Genomic DNA, 27,041 nt, shown 5'->3' on the forward strand with positions numbered 1-27,041 from the left:
ACCGCAAACTGGGAGTCTATGAAGGTGAATGATGATCAGCTGCTTGATAGCAGATATAATCACTTCAGGCTTGTTTCAGTCTGTGTACCACAACCTTCCATGACTCACACTTAGATACATGTCCATGTCACTTATGACTGATCTTAATGGTGTGGCTGGTTATGTTTGGGAATATCATAAAACATACACCAACAACAAGGAAACTCCTTTGGAAAAGAGGAGAAGTTGCAACCATCACTGACAGAAACATACTAACAACAACAAGAGTTAAATCATAACCTTCCTTTTTGTGTGTTTTGGTGAGGGCTGAGAAAACGGCAGGTGATGTACATGCATCATGTCTTTGCCATTTGAATGTATACATACATTATGACAGGAATGTGCCGAGTGCTAGACAAGAGACAGAAAGGCATCATGCAAGGACAGGAGAGCCAGGATATTCAACAAATGCTGATAGCAGAAACAAAACACCCCTACTTGACAATGATGCATTATTGACAAGAGTACTGCAGAACATTTACAAAGACTGGAAACAATCATGATGAAAAGTTCCCTGACCGGGAATCGAACCCGGGCCACGGCGGTGAGAGCGCCGAATCCTAACCACTAGACCACCAGGGACCCACATGAAAAAAATAAACCACCTTCTGCCTGAAAGCAGCATGGCCATTCATGGGTGAACATTTGTGAAGGAACCATACCAGTAGTTTTACATGTTTAAGCTAATTGACCAGGAGAGCATACACTTAATGTTTCTGCAGACCATTTTCCAATCCTGTGATTTCTTCTCTTCATCGCAAACTGGCCAGTAGCTGACATATTTTGCTCTGGATAAAAGCAATATTATTATCATATACAGAATTATTCATTTATTCATTACACATATGTACTTACTCCAGTTCAGACCAGTACCAGAGCTTATCCCAATGTTTACTATGCAGAGGGTTAAGATTATGCCTTGGAAAGGTTGTCAGTGATAGTCAATTTATACAAATTCACAAAAAGGTGAATGAGTGTTTGTGTTCCCACTATTTTTTCTATGTCTTCCATTTAATACATATGGGTGACCTGTTTATCCGTCACCCAAACATGCATTCCTGCATACGTTGGTGTTCTGTTTACATTCTCACACAGCTAACAAGTTCCCTGGTGGTCTAGTGGTTAGGATTCGGCGCTCTCACCGCCGCGGCCCGGGTTCGATTCCCGGTCAGGGAACGCTCACTTTATGTATACTGTAAACTGGGAGTCTATGAAGGTAAATGATGATCAGCTGCTTGATAGCAGATATAATCACTTCAGGCTTGTTTCAGTCTGTGTACCACAACCTTCCATGACTCACACTTAGATACATGTCCATGCCACTTATGACTGATTGTTCATTGTATGGCTGCTTGGGAATATCATAATTCATGAAACATACACCAACAACAAGAAAACTGCTTTGGCAAAGAGGAGAATTGACACCAACATTGACAGAAACATACTAAACAAGATACTTGCATAACACCTCAACCTGCAGCCTCAAAAATTACCATGAGATTAATCAAGAACGCTATATTATTATCAGATGTCAATCAGTGATTTCTACAAGACGTTCCTCCTACCTTGGGTCTATTCTGCGGGATGTTCAGCCGATGTAGGACATGTTGAGAGAACGCCCGAAACATCCCTTCGCTGTAGCAATCCGAGATCTGCCATCAACATACAACAGAAATAATACACAATAATACACACATGCACAATTCAATTTATTTTTCACCCATTCTATTGAAAACATTGTACCAAAATAACTATTTTGTTATACTTTGTGTATGGAAATATGAAAACAATAAATATACTTTTATAAATCTACTCACTGATTTGAAATGAAGTGAAAGCGAATTGAATCTTGCCACATTAGTGCAATGTACTGGGTTGTGATGAAAAACTGAGAATCTGGCAATTGTAAACTAATTTCCTAGTCTCTCTGGGATAAATATCATATGAGCCTCAGCATTTCTCAAATTTCGGAATCTCTCGTATACTCTGCTGCAAAGCAGATGTAAATAAGAGCACATGAATATAAACATGACATGTGCCGCAGGGGCAATCAAAAGCATCGGCTTGAGGCTGACCTATCAATATTTCACACCTCAAGGCTAGAACCACAGGACAACGCACATTTACATGGTATCATCTTTATAGTAATCTCCTTGAAATTATCATTTAAATAACATAAGCACTTGCTGAGCTGTTGAATACATCACATAAATATTTGACCTGAACTGCATGTTTATGACTAAACCGGATATTAGTGTGTGTGTGTGTGTGTGTGGGGAGGAAACATCAATGAATGCCAAAAAAAGCCATCACAAAATGTGAGATAAAATCATAAGACACGAATAAGCCAACACTGAAAGTATGGGACACTTTGTTCAATTTGTTAAAAGCAAATATAGAACTGTTAAGTAATGATTTGCAGCTACACACAGATACACATACACATGACAAATAACTTACGAGAGGCGTGTTGTAAAAGAGGCCATATCTCATTCTTGGGAGGAGGGAGAAGAAGGCATCTTTGAAACACACCTATGGACAAGTGTGAATAGGTTAATAAATAAATTGCTATATAAGCAGTGTACAGCACAGCACAGCACAGCACAGACATCAGTTTGTGGATGTAGTTTATGTGTGGTGTCATTTCTCATGGGAAAAATCAACCCAGTCCCAGTCTACAACAAAACTGTAAAAGCTTTTATTGACTGATCGACTGCCATTAATACACAGCTAATTTCTTTGTCACTTCTAAACAAGAATACTTGAGTAAGTGATCAGTTCAACACCTGGTGATGAGGTTAAGTTGTACCTACCCTTTTAGAGTCATAGGTCTTCAGGTGGATGATGTCATAATCTGAGAAGGCCTTCCATGTTTCACTGAACAGATCTCCATAACCATAAAAACTCTAGTAAAAGACGTAAAGAAGAAAAGAATAAATGTTGATTAATGTTCACACTGAAATGAAAAAAGCAATAAAATCAAAATCAGCTACAGCCTTTAGCACTGCCAGAGTCTGTCATCTATTTTCAAACTCTGTTGGGTATGGCTGTATTTTTCTTAAGTTTTGGTTTTATCTGTTATCATACTATTATCTGACAGTTTGCCCCCGTTTGGACTGCAGTGTGCAGTTTCTGAAGAAAGGTCACTGTTTTCCTTCTCATTCAGTTTTTCTCTCCCTCCCCTCTCTTTCCTTTTTCCTCTTCACTTCTGTGCACAGTGGAGGGAACAATGGGCCGGAAAAGGCTCTCTGTAAATATTCTGTTTTTCAACTGGTGCTTCCTCTTTATGTCTTCATCAGGCATGGGCACCACTGACTTGTTCAATGAAAACAACTCTAACTGACTCTAGTATACACACTGTGGAAAAACTACTGTCTGGTTTTAAAGCTGGGCTGGCATATATGGGTCATATCTCAGGTTTGGGACACTGTTCACAAATTTTCTTTTAAGTTTAGGGTTAGGGTCTTGTTTCTGTCTTGGTCTCACCCATAATGGTCTTTCATCTCAACAGATAGTAGAAAAAATCAGCATCAGTCTGACAAGTTGTTTAATAAATGTGTATTTATTTATTTATAAAATTTCTAGAAGAGGAGGAGAGAGACAGGAGCTAAATCAGCATGTTTCAGATAGAGGCTGAACTAAAGGGCTGCGTAAAGGGTCAGTGAATATATTTTTTGAGATTTTTTTCACTGTAAATCATGTAAAATATTCCAGTAGAGCCCCGGATCAAAAATATAGATCGGTAAATGTGCATAATATGTCCCCTTTAAATAAACAACACATTAGGGATAATTGATTTCTACCCTTCCCCCAACAACTCTAGTGGGAGGTATCATGTACCCACCGTGTCCCACATGATAATGTTGATATCTGAGCTGAAGGAGTTGTTAATGTGTTGGGAGATGTAGAGGTTGACAAAGTCACAGAAATGGTGGTACATGTTCACACCTGTTGAACAAAACACACAATTATTATTCTAATAATGTCACAACTGAAATTGTAAAATACGTGAACTATGAACATCAGACTGTCTTGAGACTGCAATATAAAAGAATCTCACTATAAAGGAAGGAATCTCTGTATGTATGTGTGTCCTTCACGTATCTTGACAACCGTTCATCATATCAACTTCATACTTGGCATCTGTAATGCTGAGGACCTAAGGAAGTGCAGTGTCGAATTTGGTGCAATTTGGACACACACATGTTCAATATCAATAAATTTTGAATAAACAAGCGAACAGTGAGGCATTCCGCTCTGCAGTAGCAGGGTGGGCCTTCTGGGCTCTGTGACTGCAAGTCATGAGCACAAACTTGTCAGCTTCCCGACTCATTTTAAGAAAGACGAGAAAAAAAGAGAGAGAGAGGGCAAGCAAGATGAGAGCACGAGTGAGCGACAGAGAGACAGCACTGGTGAGGAGAAACAACAGTGGAAAGCTTTCTCTGTGAGAGAGAAAGTCTGTGAATGACAGAAATACAACGTTATTTTCTGATTGTTTCACAGCAGTTACGTTCTAAAGCACAAATAAACAACTCAACGGGCGATTTACTGTGGAGGCAGACGCTCTTAGTTTCTGTTTCATTTTCCCCCTCTGTGTTTCTTTTCATTCATTCAGTTTATTACATCCAACTAATGAAGCAGTAAATACAAAGAACAAGAGGACAAATCTGTGTTGTTTTTTTCTCATGTGTGAATGCTTTGTTTCAAGCACAGCAGCTGAGGAGCACACACGAGTGAAAGAGAGAGAGAGAGGGAGAGAGAGAGAGAGAGAGAGAGAGAGAGAGAGAGAGAGTGTGGTGGAGCAAGGAGAACATTTTTAACATGGCATGCTCTAAAAAATGAAAAGTAGACAGCGAAAATAGAGCTTTTAATCAAGAATAGACAGACTCTTAGTCTACTTCCCACGGGCAGTTCAAAACCAGTGTGTCTCATACAAGCACAAATCTTTTGAGCAAACATACCAACTCAAATGATTCGAACTGCAGCCACAGAAAATATACGATCTTATAGCCCAATATGATCGATCCACATTATTTTAGGATGCATGTTTTTTCAAAAGCTCTCTTATGTATTTTATTTTTAAATGGGGCCTTCATTATACTTGAAATGAGAAAAGATTCACTTGCAGTGCTTAACAGCTGTGCATAATAGAATGTTGGTTTCTTTCATGCTGTATGTGTATTCATTCACAACTCACATCAACAGTATTAATTTTTCTATGCGTTGAAGCCAGAGCTGGGCAATATGGCCTATAAATAATATTGCAATATTTTTTAGGCTATGTCATAATACACAATATATATCCGATATTTTGAAATCTCTAAACTATTTTAAACTACTAAAATAGTACACCACTAAATAAACTGGTGTTACAATAAAATTAAATAAAGTACTCTTATAACAGCTTGTCTCGGGCCAGAAGCGTTGATGTAGCTGCTGTCAAAAACAACAACAGTTAGCGGTTAGAGGAAAGTTAAACCGTCACCTGTCAAAAACACACGACTCACCTACATATATCGCACACACTCGCCCAGGAGAGTGGTCTGGATGGGCGGGCGAGTGTGTCTGACATAGATATGTGAGGGGGTTTTTTTGTGTGTGTGTCTGTGAGAGAGAGAGAGAGAGTCAAAGGAGAGAGCAAGAGAAACAAAACGTCAAAACGAGTCTCATGTGGGCAGCTAAAAAAAATATGTGGCAATTTGGGATCAGTGTTCGTGATATAGTCACTTACTACAATCCACGTAGAACAAGCCGCGATACATCGAGTATACTCGATATATCGCCCACCCCTAGTTCAAACAGCAATACCGGAGGCCAAGTAATCACACTCTCGATACACTCTCGATCTAGCAACTTTCCAACTTTTTAAAAGGTATCCCTTCTGGTGGAATAGATAGGTTGCAGGAACTATGTTTACAGTAATGTAGTGTTTAGCCTCAAACAAGTTAAACGTGAACACTTGTAAAAGCTGCAAATATAGTGTTCATTTATTAAGGTAATGAGGATAAAGGTTTGGGCTACTTGTTGAGATTGCAGGGGTTTCAACTGAGACACATGTATCTCTGTTGCTTACCAGCATCCAGTTTCATGAAAACAGTAGGTTTTTCGATGATGATGTCACAGTGTCCATCCTGTATGGGATGAAAGTCCAGCTCTGTGTATGTCTGGAGCTCTGCATACCTACAAAAATCATCAGTGGGAGAGTGATAGTTCATTAGGTCTGATCTTGATTGATAATGTGATGATATCTTGGATGAGACCTATTGGTGCTTTCATTCAACAGTTAAATTCAGGTAGTGGTGAGTTTTTTTGGACTCTGAGAATATGTAATTGCCAACTTGAGGCATTTATTGTTCATTACAAAGTGTTAAAAGGCCTTTTTCAGAGGGAATTTTGATATGTCACATTAGGAAAAAAACAGGTGTAAATGATAAAATGAATGATGCCTGAATTCCATTTTGCTGCTTTGGTTTCAGATTCCTGGTATTGTGCGTGCTGGATCACTGTCACAATGTCATGGTTTACTGGGACACTTATTAATGTTATTAGTAACACCTGTGCTTTTCCTACTATGACAAGTCAAAATTTGTGTTGTGAAAAAGGTCTATTGTGATGCATCCTTCAAATCCATGAAAGCTGGTCCCAACTCCATCATTTTCTTCTTCAAATATTGTTCAAAGTGCAAGTAATATGATTAAATTCATCAAACTAAACAAATTGGAAGACTTGTGACCTAGCAGGCACAGCATTCACCATACAGGAAGTGGTGAAACTCTGAATTGCTGTATTAGGTGAACATTATGCACGAGAATCTACATAAACTACCTCATTTGCTTTCTCTACGCTAGTCTATTTTAGTCACTGCAGCACCAATCTCTTCACAAATAAAGAAAAAAAATAACACAAGTCAAACCTAGAATCTTCTCATCTGTAGTCAGATGCATTATCCATTACGCCAATGGCAAATCACAGTCACATCATTTTACTTGCTCATTAGTTGGAGACGGATAGTTTATAAGGGTTAATATTGACAGAAGTAATGATATTTTGGGTGTACCTATTGGTTCTTCCACGGTTCCAAGTGGGAGTAACATTAATTTCATCAAACTAAATTAATTTGAAGATTTGTGTCCTGACACAATATCCACTATACAGGAAGCTAACTGGCTGACAATCACAGACTGTTTATAAAGAAGGATGTAGTGAGGTGTGACATCACGTAGTGGTTTGCATTGGAGCCGGTTTGAAGCCCGGAGTTGCTGCTTATGATCGGCGCCATCTTTTCCATTTGGAGCCAGGACCTTCTAAATAAGGAGTGGGGGGTGTTGCCTTTCACACTCTGGAAACACTACCTCGGACCAAAGCTAACACTAGCTTACTGGGAACACTAACTGGTGCACACTTAGGCTAACATTTGCTACTTCAGCTAAATTGTGCTAACAGGACAGGTATCAAGTAATATCAAATTCACCAAAATATTGCAACAATAGTTCAACCCAGTGCGAGTCCCAGAGCCGGGGAGAGCAGTAGGTGAGCGAACTGTCAATCATGGCTATCAATCAACGACCACACCATAGACATCAAAGCAACAATAAGTCTTCAAAACTTATTAACAGAGCAAGCATTTCCAAAATAATAAGTTGACGCTTTATGAATGGGAGTCAATTAGAGCCACAGATCTTTTGGAGCCAGCATTTAGCAGCCGTCGGTGGCACTGGATACTGGATACTTCCGCATTGGCTTCAGCCTGAAGCCTTGGTAGTTGCCGGTTGCTGACAATACAGGGCCCTTTAATTCAAATGACATTATCCTGTTAAGTGTAGACTTTTCCATTTCAATGCTGCAGGCATGCCTGAATGACTGAATTGTTTGATCGTTCTAGTCTATTGTGGTCACTGCAGCACCCCTCTATCCTCAAATGAGAAAAAAACATTACTCGAGCCAGCCAGGAGTCGAACCTAGAATCTTCTGATCCGTAGTCAGACGCGTTATCCATTGCGCCACTGGCCCTCTGACAATACACCTGCTTCACATGGGTCATTACGTGGAGAGGGCTAGTTCTATGGGCTTGATATTGGCTGATATTTTGGGTGAGCCTACTGTTGCTATAACAATTTCAGTAAGGGGTGGGCCATATAGTCAATGAGACTTAAGAAAATAAAAAGGTGTGGCTACAGTAGTCCACTTAGAAGCATTTCATTGTTCATTTCAAACTGTCAGAAAATGTCTGAGGATTTTAACACTTGATTGTAACACATCCCTAAAAGCAGGAAAGCTAGTCCCAACGCCATCATTTTCTTTTCAAATATGGATAGAGCTGTGAGTAGCATAATTTAATTCATCAAACTACATAATTTGAAGACATGTCCTAACAGGTGTAACATTCACTATACAAGCTGACAGAACCAGCCTCTTTGCTTCAAAAGACACTAGGGTGCTGGGGCTGGCTTTCCAATTTCAATGCTTCAGTCTCTTCAGTGTAATGGAATTACTTTTAAAGTACCTGAAAAAGGGTGGAATTTTAGCAAATGCAATACATTTAAATTTAACAACTCAAAATCTTACACAAACTTTTGACAAAATGCTATTACTAATCAACAAGAAACAGAACATGTTTGATAATTAGAATATAACATTCTTAATTGCACATTATGAGAAAAGTTTTGCATATGTTGTCCACTTCACTCACTTTGCTCTAGTCTGTTGTAGTTACTGCACCATCATTTTCTCCACAAATGAGAGAAAAAAAAGCATCGAGCCAGCCAGGAGTCGAACCTAGAATCTTCTGATCCGTAGTCAGACGCGTTATCCATTGCGCCACTGGCCCACTACCAGCCATGTGCTTTTCACAAAACATAAGCACGGGGCACAAACTCCACCCCCTCACATTCCTAACTATCCTTGCATCCCCCCTTCCCTTTTAGCGCTTCCCTTTGAGAAGGAGCAGTGTCTTTCACTACCTTCAAAAGTGATATGATCACAACAAGAGCGACTTGAAATGCTGTAATATTTAAGTGGAGCAGATTAAACTGAATTATTTGAATGAAAGAAAACATACCTATATGCTCTGGTCTATGAGTCACATTTTATCTATAATTTTAGCTGTGAGGTGAAGAGTGACATCATTAGTTCTGTCTACCATCTCAAAGCAAGTGTCACTAGTGTGAGTTTTGTATCCTTCAGAATTCAGCTCCACTGTTCTGCTTATAATGGAGAAATAGCTTTCCCGACTCAAAGTAAACATGACAAATACTTATTTTCCCGGCAGGCAGGGAGGCTGTTCAGGACATTAATACCAACAGAAGCCTATTCAGCATAATTCTGGCAACACAGTGCAGTGAGTTTATCGGTGTGGGAGAAAAGCACCTCCTAGTGATGATCTGTGTTACTACATCCTTTAAGTCCCATCCTGCCACACACATGCCAAACATGCCAAAAGTTCTATAAAAGGATATAGCATCTCCCTGGTGGTCTAGTGGTTAGGATTCGGCGCTCTCACCGCCGCGGCCCGGGTTCGATTCCCGGTCAGGGAACGTACTTTTTGGGCCTCTTTACTAACCAAAATAATATCAAAAAGTAAACAAAGGTGACTATTCTTTTAAAAACAGAGCTAAAATCAAATCATTTTATATACTTATTGGGGGACATGTTGCAGTTCTCAACATCATTCGCACAGACATTTAAATGCAGGTCATTCATCAAACAGTGCCTCCACATAAAACCGTTGTTTTATATAATCAGTCCCATTAGGCGAGATACATTATACATGGGTAACCTATGGGTGCATATCAAACATTCGAAAAATATGTCCTCTGACCGCTATCTGTAAGTCCCTGGTGGTCTAGTGGTTAGGATTCGGCGCTCTCACCGCCGCGGCCCGGGTTCGATTCCCGGTCAGGGAACGTGCTTTTAGCCTCTTAACAATTAAGCTCATGCCAAATTATACCATTTGGTGAAGCACAGTAACTGGTTGCTGAGTGCATGGATGTGTGTGTCCTGCCTCACCAAGATTGCAAGGGGCTCTTGTGCTCTCCCTCAGTAGCAAGTGCTTGCTTGTTGAGTCTGCAACGACCACCAATCTCACCCCTCTGGATGAAGTCTTCCTTGTATCTGCAGCATAATCACGAGTGAGTTTCAAGACACTCTCATCAGTATTGGTGTGATGCTTTTTTTAATGGACATGTCACTTTGAAATATACTGACCTCTCATGACCTCTTCGCGGTTTCCGCAAGTCCAGGTAAAGGTTAGTTGCCTTGCAGAATCGAGTGTGACTACTGCATTTTAATGATGAGTCCCCCTGGAAACATTTTCGGATTTGAAATATTTGGTATAAGTAATAGTAATGAACACTGGACCTTGGAGATTGTGAGAATGGTGTCTGTAGTATATTCTTTCTAAAATACTGCTTTTGAACTACAAATCATGTTCAAGCCCATTGTCTGTGGACTCTTTTGTTTAACACTGTGTCTGCTTCTACCTGTTGTTTCTTCCTGTTGACTCAGTAGGCCCATGGGAACTAAGGAAATGAGTGGACTTACTGGTTTGCTGGCCTTGCAGAGTGTTTTGAGCTCAGTGAGGCGCTCCTTGACATAGCCGAAATCAGCCTGCTTCCAGAAAAGCTCCTGGGCTGCCTCCAGTGAATGAGCCCTAACAGAGCAGAGACTTATGCAAATCAGCAAAGCCAAAACCATAATGGTACATCAATGATGCATGCTATGAATGAGCACATTTTTACTTTGAACTGTGGTTTAATAAGTTAAATACCAATGAATAAAAGACTACAATTATTTGTGATATTGACACATCATGGATGGAGGGATAAATGAAGAATTATGTAAACATTATGCACAACATTAAGCATTATATCATTATTCAGGAGGATAAACTGAGAACATAAACTGTGTTAGAATGTGATGTGAGGAGCAGTACCATCCAGAGTCAGCTTTGGTACAGACAGGATAGCTAAAGCGCTTCTCTGGATCACAGTTCTTCTCATAACCCCAACAAGCAGACAAATCCAGTAGCGCATCCTGTTATGAAAACAAGGGTGAATATAGAAGTATGTGTGTGCGTGGGAGAGAGAGAGAGAGAAATGGGGTGGGGAGTCAAGTAAAAATGTACCATTTCTTTTGATCTTTGTAATGGAATTAAAATTCAATTAAAACTAAGGAACAAAACTGTAACATGCAATGAATGCTAAAACTGTAGGGAGTTTGGTTTGACAATTTGAGTTTGACTGACAAGTAAACAAATGCAGATTTTGTGGATACACAGAGCTATTTTCATGAGCCCTGACAGCCAAATTGGACCAAAAACATATTTGCTGATCCTTTTAACAAGCTAACTAACGGTGATGGAGATACAACATAGATCAAAATAATGCATCCCATCAGTTTTAAATAATAGTAAGGATTTGAACATATGATTTTTTCCTAATATGTGTGATTGTAATTGTTACTCCAAAGTAAATCCAACACATCAACAACAACAAAGTTAAGAAATCCAGTATATTTTCAAACAAGCCACACAAGTGCAAGAGCAAAAAACATTCTGATATTTTAGATATACATATATATATATATATATATATATATATATATATATATATATACACAGTATATATCTATATATGGCAGGCTATAGAGCATCTGTGAAGCTAGGGACAATCTTTTGTGTCTTGCTGTTGACTACATGAAATTTCATAGTTTCCAAACTGCAACTGAGTGCAATCTGCATTTGATAATGTGCTGCCAATTCTGACAAATCATAAAGAAACCACCCTACCCACAACTAAAGACTTTTCAACTAACTCATAAATCAAATCTTTAGGCACTTAACACTTAATTGACAAAATGCTTTGTTTTGTTTACCAAAGAGCTTTTCCTCACTCAATGTCAACACAGCTAAAGAGTCAAACAAATTTTGCACACTGAGAAAATATTTGCACACTGCATAGTTGACAGAGTGCATATCTTACTTTAAAAGGGCAGAGTGGGTCCAGGCGGCATTGCTTGGCGACCCTCTTGTTGTTGTAGAGGAAATAGGGTACGTGCTCTGGCGGCAGGGAGATCCTGCTGTAGTTGAGCAGCGATGCTGGTGGTTTGTGGCTGGTTTTCTCAGCCCTCTCAGTGGTGACCACAGTGGAAGAAAAAACTATGCCCAGCGCTACCAAGAGCAGCATAGTCAGAATTACACAGACATGTGAGATAGCCGTCTCTCTTCACAGAACTCTGAGGGGGAAAAAAGGAAAGGAGAGACAGAGACACAGACTCAGACTTGCACTCTGTAATCTTGGTTGAAAGCCACACCACAGTATACAAGCATGTGGGCACAAGCAAGTGTGTGGGAAATTCGCTCCAGGCGGATCCGAGTTCCACATAAGGAAAGGTCCTGTTGCAGGAAGTATTAGTAACCTTTTTCCGTCTGTTGTCCGAGCAATCATAACTGAGGCTGAAGGTCCACATAAAAACTACAGGCTTGCAGTGATGTGACCTGTGCAGCTCCAGGTGGCCTAACCAGTATTAACACAAATCACAGACTGTCATATTTCCATGATCCATGATATCTTGTTAGATGCTTAAGAGCACAATAATTTTGAACTTTCTTCACTTCCAAATGTTCAGTGAATATTTAAGTGTCATTTCTGTTACCACACTGTGCTGTATAAAAAGGCTCCGAAGTCCCCGCACCTGTGTAACAATAGGTGGTATGGATAGTCATTAATCACATATTCTCATGAAGTTGACTTCAAATAACGGTGCTGCATTAAAACTGCGACCTCATCTATTGAATACTTTGGGAGTAACTAAGTTAAATGCGGAAACACGTGTCTATTTTTTGTATAAGTCTTAGCTAATTATTAGTTTAACGCTAACTGCTTATGTTTGGGTTTTTTTTCTTTTTCTTTTTCTTTTTCAAAAGCCCTGAGTTACCCAAAAGTCCCCTGAAACCCTTGACTTTCTTTTTGTTGCAGATAGGCTCTGGGAAAAGAGGCAAACTAAATTTTAGCTCGCTAATGAGCTGCGTTAAATGTAGCTATGAAACTTTTAGCTAGCGTCAATTAACCTACAGCGTCAGTTGCTTTAAGATAACGTTACAGAGACTTCTGAAGACCTGCGGGATAAAATCTTCAGACGGAGGAGACTTAGAGGTAATAACGCGTTACTTACTCTTTTCCTTTGACAGGGGGTGAAATATGAAAAAATCTTTTCACGTTACTTCATGGAGGCTCATGTCTGAAATGTTTTATGTGGTGGCTAACATGTAGCGTTAACGTTAGTTATATTGACAAAGACCCTTAACGCTCATTAAACTGCACCGCTGTGGCAGCAAAAGAACTGGACAGGAAAAAATATTTTCCGTTTTCGCGGTACAAAAACCTGCAGCAGACACTAAACTCGCTTTCAGTTGTCGTCTAAATTAGGTTGGTACGAGTTTACGGGGGAGGCAGTTTACCTGGATACACAGCCTGCTAGTCTCCAGACTGAAGCGCTGATGTTGCCGGTGGTCGCCATAACACCGGAAATCTTATACCGGCATGTAATATATACCGACAGCCACAAGGTGGCGCAGTGTTCCACACTTGGTACTCATCTGGGCTCTCCAAGCTCTATTTCATACATCACTTTTAAGTAAATCCTTTATAAATCCTTTAAAACATCAATACAAGATGCATCATTTATTGATTAGATCATAAACTGGATTCAAAGACTTTATCAGGAAGAAAAAAACAAATTTGATTTATTAAATGTTTTCCCTTACACCTGTTCCTCACAATTTTTGAAGTACATTATATGTGTTTTAATTAAATCAATCACATTTTACAAGTATGGCTTGTCTTGAGTAAAATTACAAAGTAGTCAACTGGATGAAATTGTTTAAAACACGGCGATTTATTTGAAGAGTATTGTGTAGTGTTTCTAAAATGTATTTAGTATGAATTCTATGAAAATCAGTTTCCCATGAGTGATTCCACACAATTTAAATTAATAATGACAAGTATTTCTCACCACTCAAATAGATGTTTATTCATTTACATATTTATACAGTTTAAAATCCAATCTTCAGGATTTCAATCACAGACTACTCTCAGGTTTACGCCACATTTTGTGATCTTTAAGGAGTTATGAACAAAACATAAATTTCTCTGTACAATATTTTTATATATTTCGTAAAGTATTCTGATGATGTATTAAGAAGGATGAATTTGTATAGTGCAAAACCCTTCACCATCTCCTACAGTTAAAAACTGTCTATACAATACCATGTCAAAGGTTTAATCATGGGAAATTATGTCTAAAGTTTGTACTAAGTCCCAAAGATTTCAAATGGAACACCTGAATTAGACTGCAGCTATCCTTCATACTGATTCTGTAATATGCATTGTAGATTATGCATAATCCCAACGTCCCCACTTAAATAGAGTACATGATAATTAATTAAAATAAAATAATATATAAAGATAGATGAATTTTCTTCCGACAGTGATGAAACTTAAATTCTCTGCCCAATCTTTTTTAGTGAATGCATGTGGTGGTCAACTGGTTTCTTTGTGAGTATCCCAGAAAAAACTAAGTACAATAATCTAGTTTATTTCTGGTTCTGCAGCAGTTCATCAATCTGTGTTTTGTACATGTTCTTCACATCTTCAAGGTCCAGTCTCAGCTCCTCTGCCTCTTCAGCCTTTTCTCCGTACATCTGCAGGATAGTGTTGTGCCTCTGCTCAAGATCCTGAAATCCAAAGACACACAAATTTGAAGAACCTCTACAAATACAATACCTCTGGAGAGGAAAGTTCAGTCAAGCCTTACTATTCACAGTTCATGCACTGGCATGATTTGTGTGCATCAACATGTATTTCCTTATAGGGCCCCTCACCTTGAGCTGAATTTTCAACTTGGGGATCTCCTTCACCTTCTCCTCCATCTCATCGTTTTGATTAGTGAGTCGAACCAGCTCTTCCGCCATCACAGAACGACTCCTCTCCAGACCAGAGATCTCAAGCTAAGACGACGGAGGAAAACAAAGTTGTGTAGTAAAAACCTGGTACAAAACTGCCTTTTATTGCAGGACTTAACAATGTTTTTGTCTGTCAAAATGTACATTTTGCAGTTGATACATGTTGTTTTTACACTTATTTACTACTGCAATTAAAAAGTTTAAATCAGAAGAAAACAGTTCAAGATTTGGCCAATTGCCAGTCTGTTAACAGGTGGTGCTGACATGTAGCAGAACCATCAAACTAATCATTAAAGTCTTAAATCTTCTCAGTAATTAGCTGTATTTTGGTTTGTTCTTAATTGCTACCTGCAGCTGTGCTATTTCCCCTTCTCTCAGTTTGAGTTGAGACTGGAGGTTCTCTATGATGCTGGAGCCTCCAGAGAGCCTGGCGGCCTCATACAAGTTGGTCCCGCTCATCGACATAGACATGGTCATGGTGCCCAGCGAGTGGTCTAAAGAGTCATCCTGTGGAAAGAACAACACAAAGTGTAGGACCAGTCAGGCTACACAAACGCAATCATCTGCAAACTTATCTTAATTTCTAGATTTTAACATTTTTATTATATTGCATATATAAATAATAACCAGTGCTATAAGGAAAGCAGTGTGTACCTGGGAAAGAATAGAAGTGTGCAGACCAGCATTGTCCACCCCACTGATGGAGCTAGAGCGGGACAGTGAAGGTGTGGAAGAGGCTGGAGGCTCTCCTACAGAGTGGGTCATGGCTTTCCGCTCCTTATGGGGAAAAATTAGAAAACTCTTAGTGAACAGAATTAAAACATCTTAAATCAATAAATTATGATTAAATCTAACAGACTTAAGATAAAAATTTGTGGTAAATATTCTCTAAAATTCTCCTAAACCTTTTCCTTGAGTGCCTCTTGTGCTAAATAGCATTTCTTCTTCTCTTGCTCCACCTTCATCTTCTCCATTTCTAGTTGATTGGCAAGCAGCAGCTGGTAGATGACACAAAAAAAGATGTACATGAGGAAGTTGTTTCATAGAGGACAGCAACAACAAGAGGATAGAGCATTATGCTACCTTTTCTTTCTTCGCTTCTTCCAGCATTCGACTGTGTTCTCCTCGCAGATTCTCCAATTCAACATGCTCCCTACACATTGAGATAACAGGCAAATAGTCACTACAAAGAGTTAACCAGTGGAAAACCTCTGTGAGATACTTGTAATCAAATGAAAGAAAAACAGTGTAAAACATAATGACAATCCTCTACGAGCTTTTTGACTGAAGAAGGAGCTGCATGGCTCCTCAAGCACTCAGGAACTTGATACTACATTTCCTTAAATAGATTTTCAGGAAGCTCTTTGCTGTGTGCTCTGAGGATTTTTGTCATATCAAGACATATTTTACTCATTTGTCATACAATGCACCATGCATAATTACCCCCTTTCAGAAAGAGATTAAAAAAAAATTTCGAGCCAGCCAGGAGTCGAACCTAGAATCTTCTGATCCGTAGTCAGACGCGTTATCCATTGCGCCACTGGCCCAGCCACATTAAACAGCCTTCTCACAAAAGAAAACCTCAAAGGCCACATGCTTATGCATGACTGCTTCTCACAGGGTGGCTCCCCCTGTCCTCTGCTTCACCACGTGCCTCACAAATGGGTTTATTTTAAAACAAAGGAAGCATTAGCATCACAAAAAAGACATGTGGTGACTAAATATTCCTGAACACCTCCATCAGTTTTATCCTACCCAGAAAGACTATAAAACTGATTTTCTAGACTTGTATCTTTTAACCTCCAGCCAAAGTTACATATTAGTCAAACTGCTTGGTACAGGTCTAATGAAGACTGCAGTATGTTTTTAAACTCTTTCCCTTGAAAGCAATAGGCAGCTTTATACATGATCAAAAGCTGACAGCAGATCACAAACCACATATAAAGATAGATTGAGTGTGGAGGGCTGTGATTTTTTCTTCTTGAGTTGTTTGGTATAAAATTACATCCAACTTAATGTTGCATGCTGTCTGGGGAAAGATAGCTAAACAGTGTTAACAGAGCAAAAATTTTTATCGACACTCCGCTACATTTCGCGTGGATGTGCAATCAGAAGGAGGAAATTTTAGAGTCAAAACCTAGGCAACAGAAAAGAAATTAATACAGCATAAAATTACTTGTTGTCTGCTTATGCTTCAAAATGAGATGTCTGAAACTATCCAAAAAAAATGACACAAAAACCCTCTTCCTAAACTTGAGTAGAAGAAAACTCCTGTTTGCAGTCTGCTACACAGTACTTAGCTACTCCACTCTGTCCCTGCAACACACTTCCTTGGTCTACTTGGTGGACGCAGCACTTTCACCACAACAGTCTGAGTTTAACTCCCAGGCAGGGAGATGTGCTACTTAGTCTCCTTGACACATTTGAGAGAAGGACGATACTGACTGGCCATTATTTGATGCCGTCACTCACAAGTTATAGATTACAATCAGTATTCTATACACTGTAAAGAATGACTGTGCAGGAAATAAGTCCCTGACGATGAAATCAGACAAAATTAGTTTAAAATTAGTTTCAACTGTCATTTAGTAGGGACTCCTTCAGCATTTGAAAGCTATAGCTTGCACACACAGCCCCATTCATTCAACCCCCCACATCCCACTGGCATAAACACAGAAACATTGAGAACAGACACTATACTGTATGTGATAGTTGATGGGTGGATGTACATTATCACTCATAACCTAATAGGCCAAAGTTTTTAGTTGTACTTTGTTACCTGCTGCTCTCATCTTCCAATTTCTCTCTCTTGTTCTTCTCAGCCTCCGTCTGCGCCAGGAGTCGAGCCTTCTCCTGGCGGAGCAGGGAATTCTGGGACTCAACAGAGGCCAGCTGGGACTTGATGGACAGCAGTTCTTCTGTTGCTGAACGTTCTTTCTCCACGGCGACAGCCAGCTGCGCCTGGGCATCCACTGTTGAAAAGAGAAGGGGATAGAAGGAAGAGTGAAAAAAGATGTAAAGGTTTTTGCTCATTTTGTGCTATACTGTATTTGGGGACTTTTTTACCTATTCAGTAAAACTCCTGCCTCTTACCTAACCTATCAGAGATGTTCTTCTCCAGTTTTTCCCAGGATGCTGTTTGTCCACCCAGTGAGGCCTGTAAGTTCTCAATTTGTCGCAGTAGAGGCCGTGTTGCCGAGGTAACGCTCTGACTAAGCTCTTGGTTCCTAGTCTCTGCCTCCTGGAGCCTCTGTGGAAGACGGCAAGAAAAAGATGGTGTGCATGAAACAAATCCTGTTCCTGACGGAATGACGGTTGTTTTTGCATCTTGTCAAAAAGCTTCCTTGGTAGGACATATATTTATATTACCTGCTGCAGCTCGCTGATCTCCTCCCTCAAATAATCTTCTTTCCTCGCCTGCTGTTGCTCAGCTCTCTGCAGGGCCAGCCTCAAGTCAGCCACCTGTACACATTAGAAAGAGCTGATGAAGGAATGTCCTCATAAAGTGTCCAGTAATGAATTGCAATGTCAACTGCAGGAAATTCAGACCCTCATAATCAAGAATATGCTATAAATATTCACTATATCTCTCGGCCCTAGTTGTATCACATAGATAGTGATATTGTGAATGAAAGCAGGTGCTGCTGAACAAACAAATTACACACTGTCAACTATGTGTTTCTCAGTGAGTGAAATTTCAACCATGAACACAGTACTGCCTGCACTATAGCAAATCAGTTACAAATAGTAGCTGCACCACTGATTCATATTTGAGGATTGAGGTTTATTAAGGCTGCACCAAATCCTACTGTGCATGTTACATTAATTTACTCAACTAGTGCGGTGCCCGTTCAAAACAAGCCTGTTCAGAACAGGCTGATTGCTTGGCTGCTTCAACGCATATAAAAACGAATACTGTTGATGTGAGGTGTGAATGAGTACCAACAACATGAAATAAACTATATATTCTATTAAAAACAGAAGTGTCTATAATGTGAATTCCTGGATATTAAATGTTCATCTGCAATCTTCTGTAGTGGTCGCAGTAATATTTGTCATTAAAGTGTGCTGAAGTAGCATGTCACATGACATGGTTAAGCTACATTTGAGTCAAAAAAAAAAAAAAAAGTTTATAAATGCAGTTGTAAGAACAATAATTTCGATTCGTATCTTGGGATGTTTGATTCGAAAAAGAACTTATTTTAATTATAACTATTCTAATTATCTGTTAACTCCTGTTCTTTCATCTGTTTCACTCTGTGGATGTCTCTTGTTTTTCACTCTGCATTGAGTGTTTTGTCAGAGTGAAGGTTATTTGAGGTGCTTTAACTGTGTGCTCTCCCTCATGCCTCTATTGGCCTTTTTTCCGCCTCTCTCCCGGTCAATGATCATGGAGGCTGCAGTGGATATTGTAAATGAAGGTTGTAACAGCATTTTGGGTGCAAATTCAAGAGGCTTATCTCCACCCAGTTACTGCAGTTAGTTAAATCAAGTACACCTAGAGAGCAGCCGCCCCACATTAAACTGATATAACAGCCTACATGAGTCGAATGTTTTACCTGCAAGACTCGTGTCTTAAGGCTGTTCTTCATCGCTTGCAATGTGAAAACATCAGAGAAATAAAAAGCTTGCATCCTGGTATTAGTTCAGTTATAAGATCCAAACACACCACATAGCGTCTCTCCTGCCGGTTGCTGACAGCGCTGTCAGCCGGAGAGTCGATCACACTGGACAGTAGAGGAGGAGATGCAGAGATGCTGGTATGTGTCTGTTTAAACAGGAGTTTAGCTGACTTTGCAGCATTTAACACCGGAGCTGAGAGCATCAGAGCTCGATTTATTTTGAAAGAGCAACGCCCAATGAGGAAACTCCCAACACTGCTGGCTGACCAATGGTGTAACTTCATCACTCACTCACAGACAACCACAGTTATAGGGCAGGTCTGTGGTCGGTCCAGCCAAAAATAAAATACATAACAGAGAGCTTTGAAAAAATGTGCATCCTCAAATAATGTGGATCGATCATATTGGGCTCTTAGATCATTTATTTTCTGTGGCTTCAGTTAGGATCATTTGAGTTGGTATATTTGCTCAAAAGATTTGTGTTTCTATGAGACACACTGGTTTAAAACTGCCCGTGGGAAGTAGACTAAGAGTCTGTTCATTCTTGATTAAAAGCTCTGTTTTCACTGTCTACTTTTTTTTTTTTTTTTTTAGAGCATGCCACTTAAAAAAAACTTTTCTTGAGCTGAGCTGAAACACTGCAGACCACTGATCGGTCAGTCATTTATCTCATTCACGGGCTTTCCGTTTCAGAGAAAGCTTTCCATTGCTTTCTGTCTCTCTCTCTCTCTCTCCTTTCAATTCAATGGGCTTTATTGGCATGAAAGTTGGTGTGTGTCTACAGCATGAGCCAGTGTTACCTGGTTGGCCAGGGCCTCCTGCTGCATCCTGCCCTCCTCCTGGGCCTTCTCAAGAGCCAGGCTGAGCTGCTCCTTGGCCTGTGTTTCCCTGCTCAGGGCTGCTTCTTCAACCTCACTGGCTCTGCTGGCATTAGCCTTGTGAAGTTCTGCCAGCTCCCTAACAACATATGTTAAACATCACCATCACCATCATGAGAAGATTACAGTGCAGTCCACAAGTGACTGTGAAACATTATTTGTTGTTTTGGCTGTGTACTCAATCATCCTAGAGTTGAAATGAAACAAATACAGTGGGGTTACAGTGCAATTTTTTAACCTTCATGAGTGTTTGACAGTATTTACATGCACATCTGCTTACCCAGTCCCTCAGTTTTTAGAAAATGCAGCACTGTAATGATCTTAAACATGCTATAGCCAAATTAGTTTTATGACCAAACAGTGGAATGATTTTTTTGGTCTGATCTCTTGGAAACTACAACTATTTAATATTATGACATTATTTAAGTTATGTTAATTTGTCCAATGACCTTCCATAAAAACGGCTACAGTTCCTACGCTGTTCACCCAAACTCTCAAATTAAACATGAGAGTCAACATTTCAACCTCATATTCATCATTTCGTCTCAAATCCAATAAGCAGTACAAAACAATAAATTTGTATATTTCTAAATACTTACAGCCTGCACTGTATATTCTCTCAACTATGAAATTATATCATGAAATTTGAATGAGAATACGATATAACAGCTGGCCTGTGTGGTTAGATTTACAGCAAGAGCTTTGGTCCTTATATGGTATTCATTATCAATAATAGCAGGGTGTGCCGGTGTTTACTTGTAAGAGTTGTCCAGAGCAGCCTGGAGACTCCTGTTCTTCTCCTGCAGCTCCTCAGAGTCTGTCTGCAGCCTGCTCAGCTCCTTCTCCTGCCGCTCCACCACACCGTTCAGCTTCTTGATGTTGTCCCTGTGCTGTTTCTCCACCTCCTCCTTCCCATCCAGAACCTAAATACACAACACACAGACAGAAAGGCAGCCATGATTATACAAAACATAGCTATTAGAGTTAATTATACAGATAGGCTTAAAAAATTGACGTAATCATGAAAAGCAACTAACGATCGAGTCTTTGGGGAAAAAACTAATTAACTCTAGGCCCCCAAAATAATAAATTGAATGGTCTGAATCTTTCTACAGGTTTAGATGATGGAAGACAAAGATATAACTAATGAATAGAGGCAATAATAGAATTAATATTAATAAATACACAGATATTTAAAGGCTTTATATTCTTCAGCTTTCCTGAACGATATGGGACGCTGCAAGAAAACAAGGTGTTTTATCATGTTTTTGTCAACAAATGTAGTCTTGTTATGAGAAAAGTGTTTAACTGGTGGTTTTGTATTAACTCCTGACCTGCTGCAGGTGCCTGAGCTCTTCCTCCTGCTCCTTGACTTTCTTCTGTTGCTTGTTGATCTTTGTGTCACTCTCCTTCTCCTTCACACGCAGTTTCTTGATGATGTTGCTGTGCTGCAGCTGCTGCTTGGACAACTTTTCACCTACAAGTCATATAAAGTGAAACAGACACCTTATCAGCCACTTTAGGTTAAGTTAAAAACAGATGCTGAGGTCATACCCATTACATCTGTGCAGTGTGCTCCTTCAAAATTGTTATGTGCATGATTTCTTAAGCCCCAATACATTGTTTGTCAATTTTGCAAATTACTGGTGGTCTGCTCTCTTTATTGAGAAAAAAGGTCGACCCTGGGATTTTGAAATTATGGTGGTAACATTTTTCTGGTAATTTATTCATTACAAATCCAGACAAGTCATTCAGGGTTTAGTGTTGTCCCGTAAAATTGATAAGCTTGCGTGAGGTCTCTTCTTACTCTTTTTGCACATTTTCCATCAATTCAGACAAAGGTCAAAGCTTTGAAAGTGCCGTTCACTTACAGAATGAAATAAAACAGGTAACTGAAATATGCTGGGGCACCAGTTATTGTGGGACAGCTTCTCTTTTGTGTACTGTATATCCTCTTGGTACAACCTGTCTTTTAGCCTTCAGGCATACAGTTTAACAAGTGTTTTTCAAGTATAAGCGTCAAGGTCGCCCACGATGATGCAACTTTGTGAGAAGTTGGATATAGTAAAAGCAGCTGTGGTACTATGCAAAATAGAGTGTACTGGCTTTAAGTCAAACATTTTCTTGACTGTACAGCCTGTCTATAGTGGAAGTGTGTGGCAACTTACCCTCCTCCAGCAGCCCTCTGATCTGCTCTTCCTTCTCTTTGATGATCTCCATTGTATCACTGGAGTTTAGTCTTGTAGAGAGCTCCTCTCGCAAGCCCTTTATCTCCTGTAGCATAGAAAAATGGACATGTTAGATTTTGGATTTGAGCATCTAAATGGATAAATTAGGGTTTGTTGTAAAAAAAAAAAATCATTAAGACATTTTTATAGCTCTTGGAAAACTATGTTATCTCAACTTATTTTATGGGAGATGGAGAAAGTAGAGCCTCAATATCTGAGTTACCTTCTTGGCTATGTCTCTTTCTTTGCAGGCCAGCTGAGCCTTCCTCTCTGCATCTGCTATGCGCTGGGTGAACTCATCCTTAAGCGACTGAACAGTGGAGCTCTCCTCCTTCAGGCTTATCACTTCACTGAAAGATGCACAGACTCATTAGTGTAAAAGCTCATTGTCATAAATCCATAGAGCCTCAAGGCCAAGACAGCTTTTGAAAATCAATAAAAGTAGATAATTTCATGCATTTAACAGTCAGAGACTTCATGAAAACATCCCTTGAAATTTTCAGCGGTATTTATACAGTATACTGTAGTGACAAAGTCCACCAAATCAAATACTGCCTTCTCTCTGAGGAAATAAATGTAAAATGAAATCCAACAATGTATTCAACAGCACTGAAGATGTGTTCAGAGACACTGCAAATACAATTTTTGGCATAATCAGATGAGATGAGTCAAATATCTTTCTCATATTTGAAAAGCAATTACATCTGGTCATGCAGATGAGTATCGTGCAGGTTGAAAATGATTACATAGTTACATGAATGTATATAAATAAAAGCTATTTGAGACTTTATTGTAGCTTAACTAAAGATTGACAAATTCAAGATTGTTTTTGATTGACATTTTAAATATAGTGATATGCTGTCGGCGAAGCCTCACCTGACCTGGATGTCAGCAAGAACATGAGTCTCAAAACAGCTTTCTTATAAAGGTTATTTACAGTGCTACTGTGAAACCAGCGTGTGTGCCAGATACTCACTCTTTGAGATTGTCACAGTCCTCCTCCAGTCTAGCCTTGTCTTTGCTGACTGCCAACAGCTGAGACTCTCTCTTCTCAAGGCGGCCTGACAGCTCATCAATGACCTACAACATGCACGCAATATTTTTTGTGTTTACAACAGCAGTTACACAGAAAAGCCTAAAAATATTGCACGTACTCATAAGGAAAACAGTATGGAAATGTTTAAATATACAGTATAATTTATACCAACTACTTTTTAGCAGAGTATAACATAATTGTGGGATCTTTAAGGGCAATATTGATATTTAAGCAGACCAAAATCTTAACAATATATTGGGGGGTATTTTTTTTATGCTACTGGACAGGTACAACACAACATATCCAAGGAGAAAATACATTACAGTTCCTTTTCAATTAAATAAATGCTCTAGACAAGCAAGAATGTACATGATGGCATGAAATGACATTAGAGTCCAGCAAAGCAATTTACTTCTGATTTGCGTGTTGAGGAAAGCACTGTGCATGTTGGTTTAGATGTGTTTGTTGTGCCTTTTTTTAATGTGTAAATGTTGCTTTTTGTTCACCTCAAAGTTTTAAATTATTTTTAAAGTAACTAGTAAAAGCTGAAATAAATGGCCTAACAATTTTTGTGTGTTACTGCATATACACAACACATCCTTCATGTTTGTTTATCAAAATGTTGTGGCAAAGACATGTACTGAAGGTAGGCCATTTCACATTCTGCACAGTATCATATAATGACCAACACAGCAGGCTTATACCTTTTCTCAGCCAACCCTACTGGCCCTCTGATATATCAGTTATGCTCTCCTTTTCTGCTAAATGACATAATAAACAAACCTTTACAATTGATACTACCAGCCACATATGAGAACAGTACCAGCTGTTACCTTTTGAAGCTCCAGAATCTGAAATGTTGATACACTTTTCATCTCCTCTGTGATTGGTGGAGTGAGCTGTTCATCTGCTTTGGAGGTGGGATCAGACAGAGTGACATTAGCCTCAGATTCCTGTTCCTGCTCTGTCAACTCCTCAGGCTGCTCACTATTCACAGGTGTCGCACTCCGTCCACTCTCCTCCATCTCATCCAGTGACTGTTCCCTCATGGTTTCAGTGAAGCCCTCTTCCTCCTCCTCTTCTTCTTCCTCCACCTCTCCTTCCTTCTCCACCACTCTGTCTTCCTGCTTCTGACATACAGCTGATGATACAACTGTTAAAGGTGCAGGGCCTGAAGTGACGGACGCTAGTGTCCGACTGCCAGGGATCTCATCATCTGAGTTAACCTCACTGACGCTCCGGCTATCCAGTGACTGCACACTGAATGAATCAATGCGCTCAAATGCATCTGAGGAGGAGCCGCAGCTCTCCGTGAGTTTGGGGTAGTCCTCCAGACGAGGGAAATCTCCACAGGTGGAGGCAGTGAGAAGCTGGAAGGAGCCCTGCATTAAGTGCAGGCCACCCTTTCCTTCCCCTGTCTCTTGTCTGGAGCTAGCTGAGCTCTCACTCAACACACTCTCATGGTCCAGCACTTCAATGTCACTGGTGGTAGAGGTTCCTGAGGAGAAGGCGCTGACTGGAGGGGAGGGGGTATCGTTTTGACGGTCCTCAACCTTTGAGTCTTTTTGCTCTAGGAGTACTTCCTTAGAGGACTGGGGGGGTGATGGATCAGAAGGGGTAGAGCTTTTAGGTTCAGAGTTGACAGCAGAAGGTTCAGAGGGCTCTGCGGCACTCTGATCAACCTGATGTTCTGACGGAGTCTGTGGCTGCTCTGTTTTTGAGTCCACAGAATCTGTAGAGCCAACATCTGTTTTTACTCTGCCTGTATTGGTCGTTTTGCTGTCAGGGTTACAAGGAAGATCACTGCAAGCAGAAACAGGAGAAACTGGCTGCAAGAGGACAGTGTCAGGATAAGGAGCTTCTGGCAAAGACTCGGACTCCATGGGCTGGCCGTCAGTAACTGTCTGATTCTCATGACTCTTATCAGCAGATCCTGACTTTTGGGAGTCCACATCTATTTGGACCACAGCCTCTTTGCTTTTCTTTTCCTTCTCCTGAGGCCGCCTTTGGGACTTAGCGGGGGGTACAGACACTACCTGGGCTTTGGTGACACTTGGTGCATCTCCAGGTGACAGAAAGGCACTGAAAAAGTTTTCGGATTCATCCACAACTGTGCGGGTGACTGGAGTAGTAATGGCCTCAGAGGAGGGAGGGGGAGTGATGGTCTTTTCTTCAGGTGGTGCTTCCCACTGTGTCATTCCCCATCCTCCACTTAGTGACAGCTTTCCAGGTATTGTGACATCTGGCAGAAGAGAAAGAAATCCTCTTTAATCTTAGAAGCGGTTGTAGAACTTAAACATACATTTGCATAGACAACATAAGCTGTCTCCACTATATGTTATATTACTTACCATCGAAGGGCATTACAGTTGTGTCTCCCCATTGGTCCCCCTCTTCTTTGATGTCCAGAACTCGGTCGATTGATTTCTGAGCTGTTGTTAAAGCTTGTTTAGCGAAGCTGGACAGGTGAGATGCGTTGAACCAACTCATGTTGACTATGAAGCTAGCTAGCTAACGATACCAGCAAGTTCAGAGACTGCTCAACGGATCTGATAGCTAACAGGGAGTTCGGCGTCACCACACAAAACACAGCCACTTTAACTGTCTCTGCATGTTTCAGTATCAGCGATAACCTGGTATGAACAATATTTAGCTATTTCAAAATTAGTTCTGTCCAGAAAGGCTTCGTTGACAGCTAGCTATCACCTAGCTAGTTAGCATAAGGTTAGTGTACAGGGGCGGCATCAATCCCAGATACAGTAACAGCTCGCAAACTGGCCAGCTGGTACCCAAAATCGCATAATCTCTACAAGTCAATCGTGTAGAAATATAGGCATCTCTAACACCGAATCCTGAGCTCTACCACAACTATCAAAGCAAACGTATTCTTATAAATAACATATGCTTTTCTCGGCTTCTTTGCTCGGTCGTCATCGTTTGTTTTGGTCGCTCTCAACTTGTAGCCCAGCTAGCATTAGCCTGCTCACCACTTCCTTTCCACGTCGCACCATGACGTCATGATCCAGTCTGACTGACTAGACTTGGGCCTGAAATGCTGAACCAGTCTGTTCAAACAAATCACTCAAAATCCACACAACTCTATTTAAAATGTTCAAGATTTAAGTTAACCCCTCCAATTACAGTGTACATACATTATTAATTAAATGTGTTTATATTGTTTTTTTAGATGTTAGCCTATACCTAAAAAGTATGTATTGAAACATGTAAAGAAGGGCCCCTATAGCAAAAATCTTATACAGTGCAGCCTCTCAACAGGTT

At 40.0% G+C, this 27,041-nt stretch overlaps 2 protein-coding genes and 7 non-coding genes across 10 annotated transcripts in view; 3 read left to right on the forward strand and 6 right to left on the reverse strand.

The window, feature by feature from the left end:
• The window catches only part of eogt (EGF domain-specific O-linked N-acetylglucosamine (GlcNAc) transferase), a 30,758-nt gene extending 17,174 nt beyond the window's left edge, over nucleotides 1–13,584 (reverse strand). Inside the window, exons 1-11 of one of the 2 annotated variants that reach the window (XM_067588058.1) lie at nucleotides 13,496–13,584; nucleotides 12,018–12,270; nucleotides 10,970–11,070; nucleotides 10,579–10,687; nucleotides 10,243–10,337; nucleotides 10,045–10,149; nucleotides 6,113–6,219; nucleotides 3,884–3,987; nucleotides 2,853–2,945; nucleotides 2,500–2,571; nucleotides 1,605–1,691 (exon numbers count right to left, since the gene is read on the reverse strand). In XM_067588058.1, the coding sequence (XP_067444159.1) occupies nucleotides 1,605–1,691; nucleotides 2,500–2,571; nucleotides 2,853–2,945; nucleotides 3,884–3,987; nucleotides 6,113–6,219; nucleotides 10,045–10,149; nucleotides 10,243–10,337; nucleotides 10,579–10,687; nucleotides 10,970–11,070; nucleotides 12,018–12,221 (1,077 nt within the window). In that variant the 5' untranslated portion in view covers nucleotides 12,222–12,270; nucleotides 13,496–13,584. Of the gene's footprint in view, nucleotides 1–1,604; nucleotides 1,692–2,499; nucleotides 2,572–2,852; nucleotides 2,946–3,883; nucleotides 3,988–6,112; nucleotides 6,220–10,044; nucleotides 10,150–10,242; nucleotides 10,338–10,578; nucleotides 10,688–10,969; nucleotides 11,071–12,017; nucleotides 12,271–13,209; nucleotides 13,471–13,495 lie in introns of those variants that run through there. The other variant, XM_067588059.1, reaches the window with a different exon arrangement.
• On the reverse strand, nucleotides 550–621 carry trnae-cuc (transfer RNA glutamic acid (anticodon CUC)). Its single transcript has one exon. It is a non-coding gene; the product is annotated as a tRNA-Glu (tRNA).
• Nucleotides 1,144–1,215, forward strand: trnae-cuc (transfer RNA glutamic acid (anticodon CUC)). Its single transcript has one exon. It is a non-coding gene; the product is annotated as a tRNA-Glu (tRNA).
• On the reverse strand, nucleotides 7,977–8,049 carry trnar-acg (transfer RNA arginine (anticodon ACG)). Its single transcript has one exon. It is a non-coding gene; the product is annotated as a tRNA-Arg (tRNA).
• Nucleotides 8,794–8,866, reverse strand: trnar-acg (transfer RNA arginine (anticodon ACG)). Its single transcript has one exon. It is a non-coding gene; the product is annotated as a tRNA-Arg (tRNA).
• On the forward strand, nucleotides 9,501–9,572 carry trnae-cuc (transfer RNA glutamic acid (anticodon CUC)). The gene has a single exon. It is a non-coding gene; the product is annotated as a tRNA-Glu (tRNA).
• On the forward strand, nucleotides 9,870–9,941 carry trnae-cuc (transfer RNA glutamic acid (anticodon CUC)). Its single transcript has one exon. It is a non-coding gene; the product is annotated as a tRNA-Glu (tRNA).
• A 457-nt stretch (nucleotides 13,585–14,041) lies between the features above and the next one.
• Nucleotides 14,042–26,756, reverse strand: tmf1 (TATA element modulatory factor 1). Its single transcript, XM_067588056.1, has 17 exons — nucleotides 26,114–26,756; nucleotides 24,596–26,004; nucleotides 23,703–23,806; nucleotides 22,950–23,076; nucleotides 22,667–22,772; nucleotides 21,833–21,975; nucleotides 21,255–21,421; nucleotides 20,421–20,577; nucleotides 18,368–18,460; nucleotides 18,092–18,248; nucleotides 17,778–17,970; nucleotides 16,082–16,151; nucleotides 15,904–15,996; nucleotides 15,653–15,775; nucleotides 15,347–15,505; nucleotides 14,918–15,043; nucleotides 14,042–14,770 (listed from the first exon to the last, which is right to left on the reverse strand). The coding sequence occupies exons 1-17, from the start codon at nucleotides 26,250–26,252 to the stop codon at nucleotides 14,630–14,632; spliced, it is 3,507 nt and encodes a 1,168-aa protein (XP_067444157.1). The 5' UTR covers nucleotides 26,253–26,756; the 3' UTR covers nucleotides 14,042–14,629.
• On the reverse strand, nucleotides 16,473–16,545 carry trnar-acg (transfer RNA arginine (anticodon ACG)). The gene has a single exon. It is a non-coding gene; the product is annotated as a tRNA-Arg (tRNA).
• Nucleotides 26,757–27,041: the final 285 nt, after the last annotated feature.

This window comes from Thunnus thynnus, chromosome 4, assembly GCF_963924715.1.
Source record: "Thunnus thynnus chromosome 4, fThuThy2.1, whole genome shotgun sequence".
Classification (NCBI taxonomy): domain Eukaryota; kingdom Metazoa; phylum Chordata; class Actinopteri; order Scombriformes; family Scombridae; genus Thunnus; species Thunnus thynnus.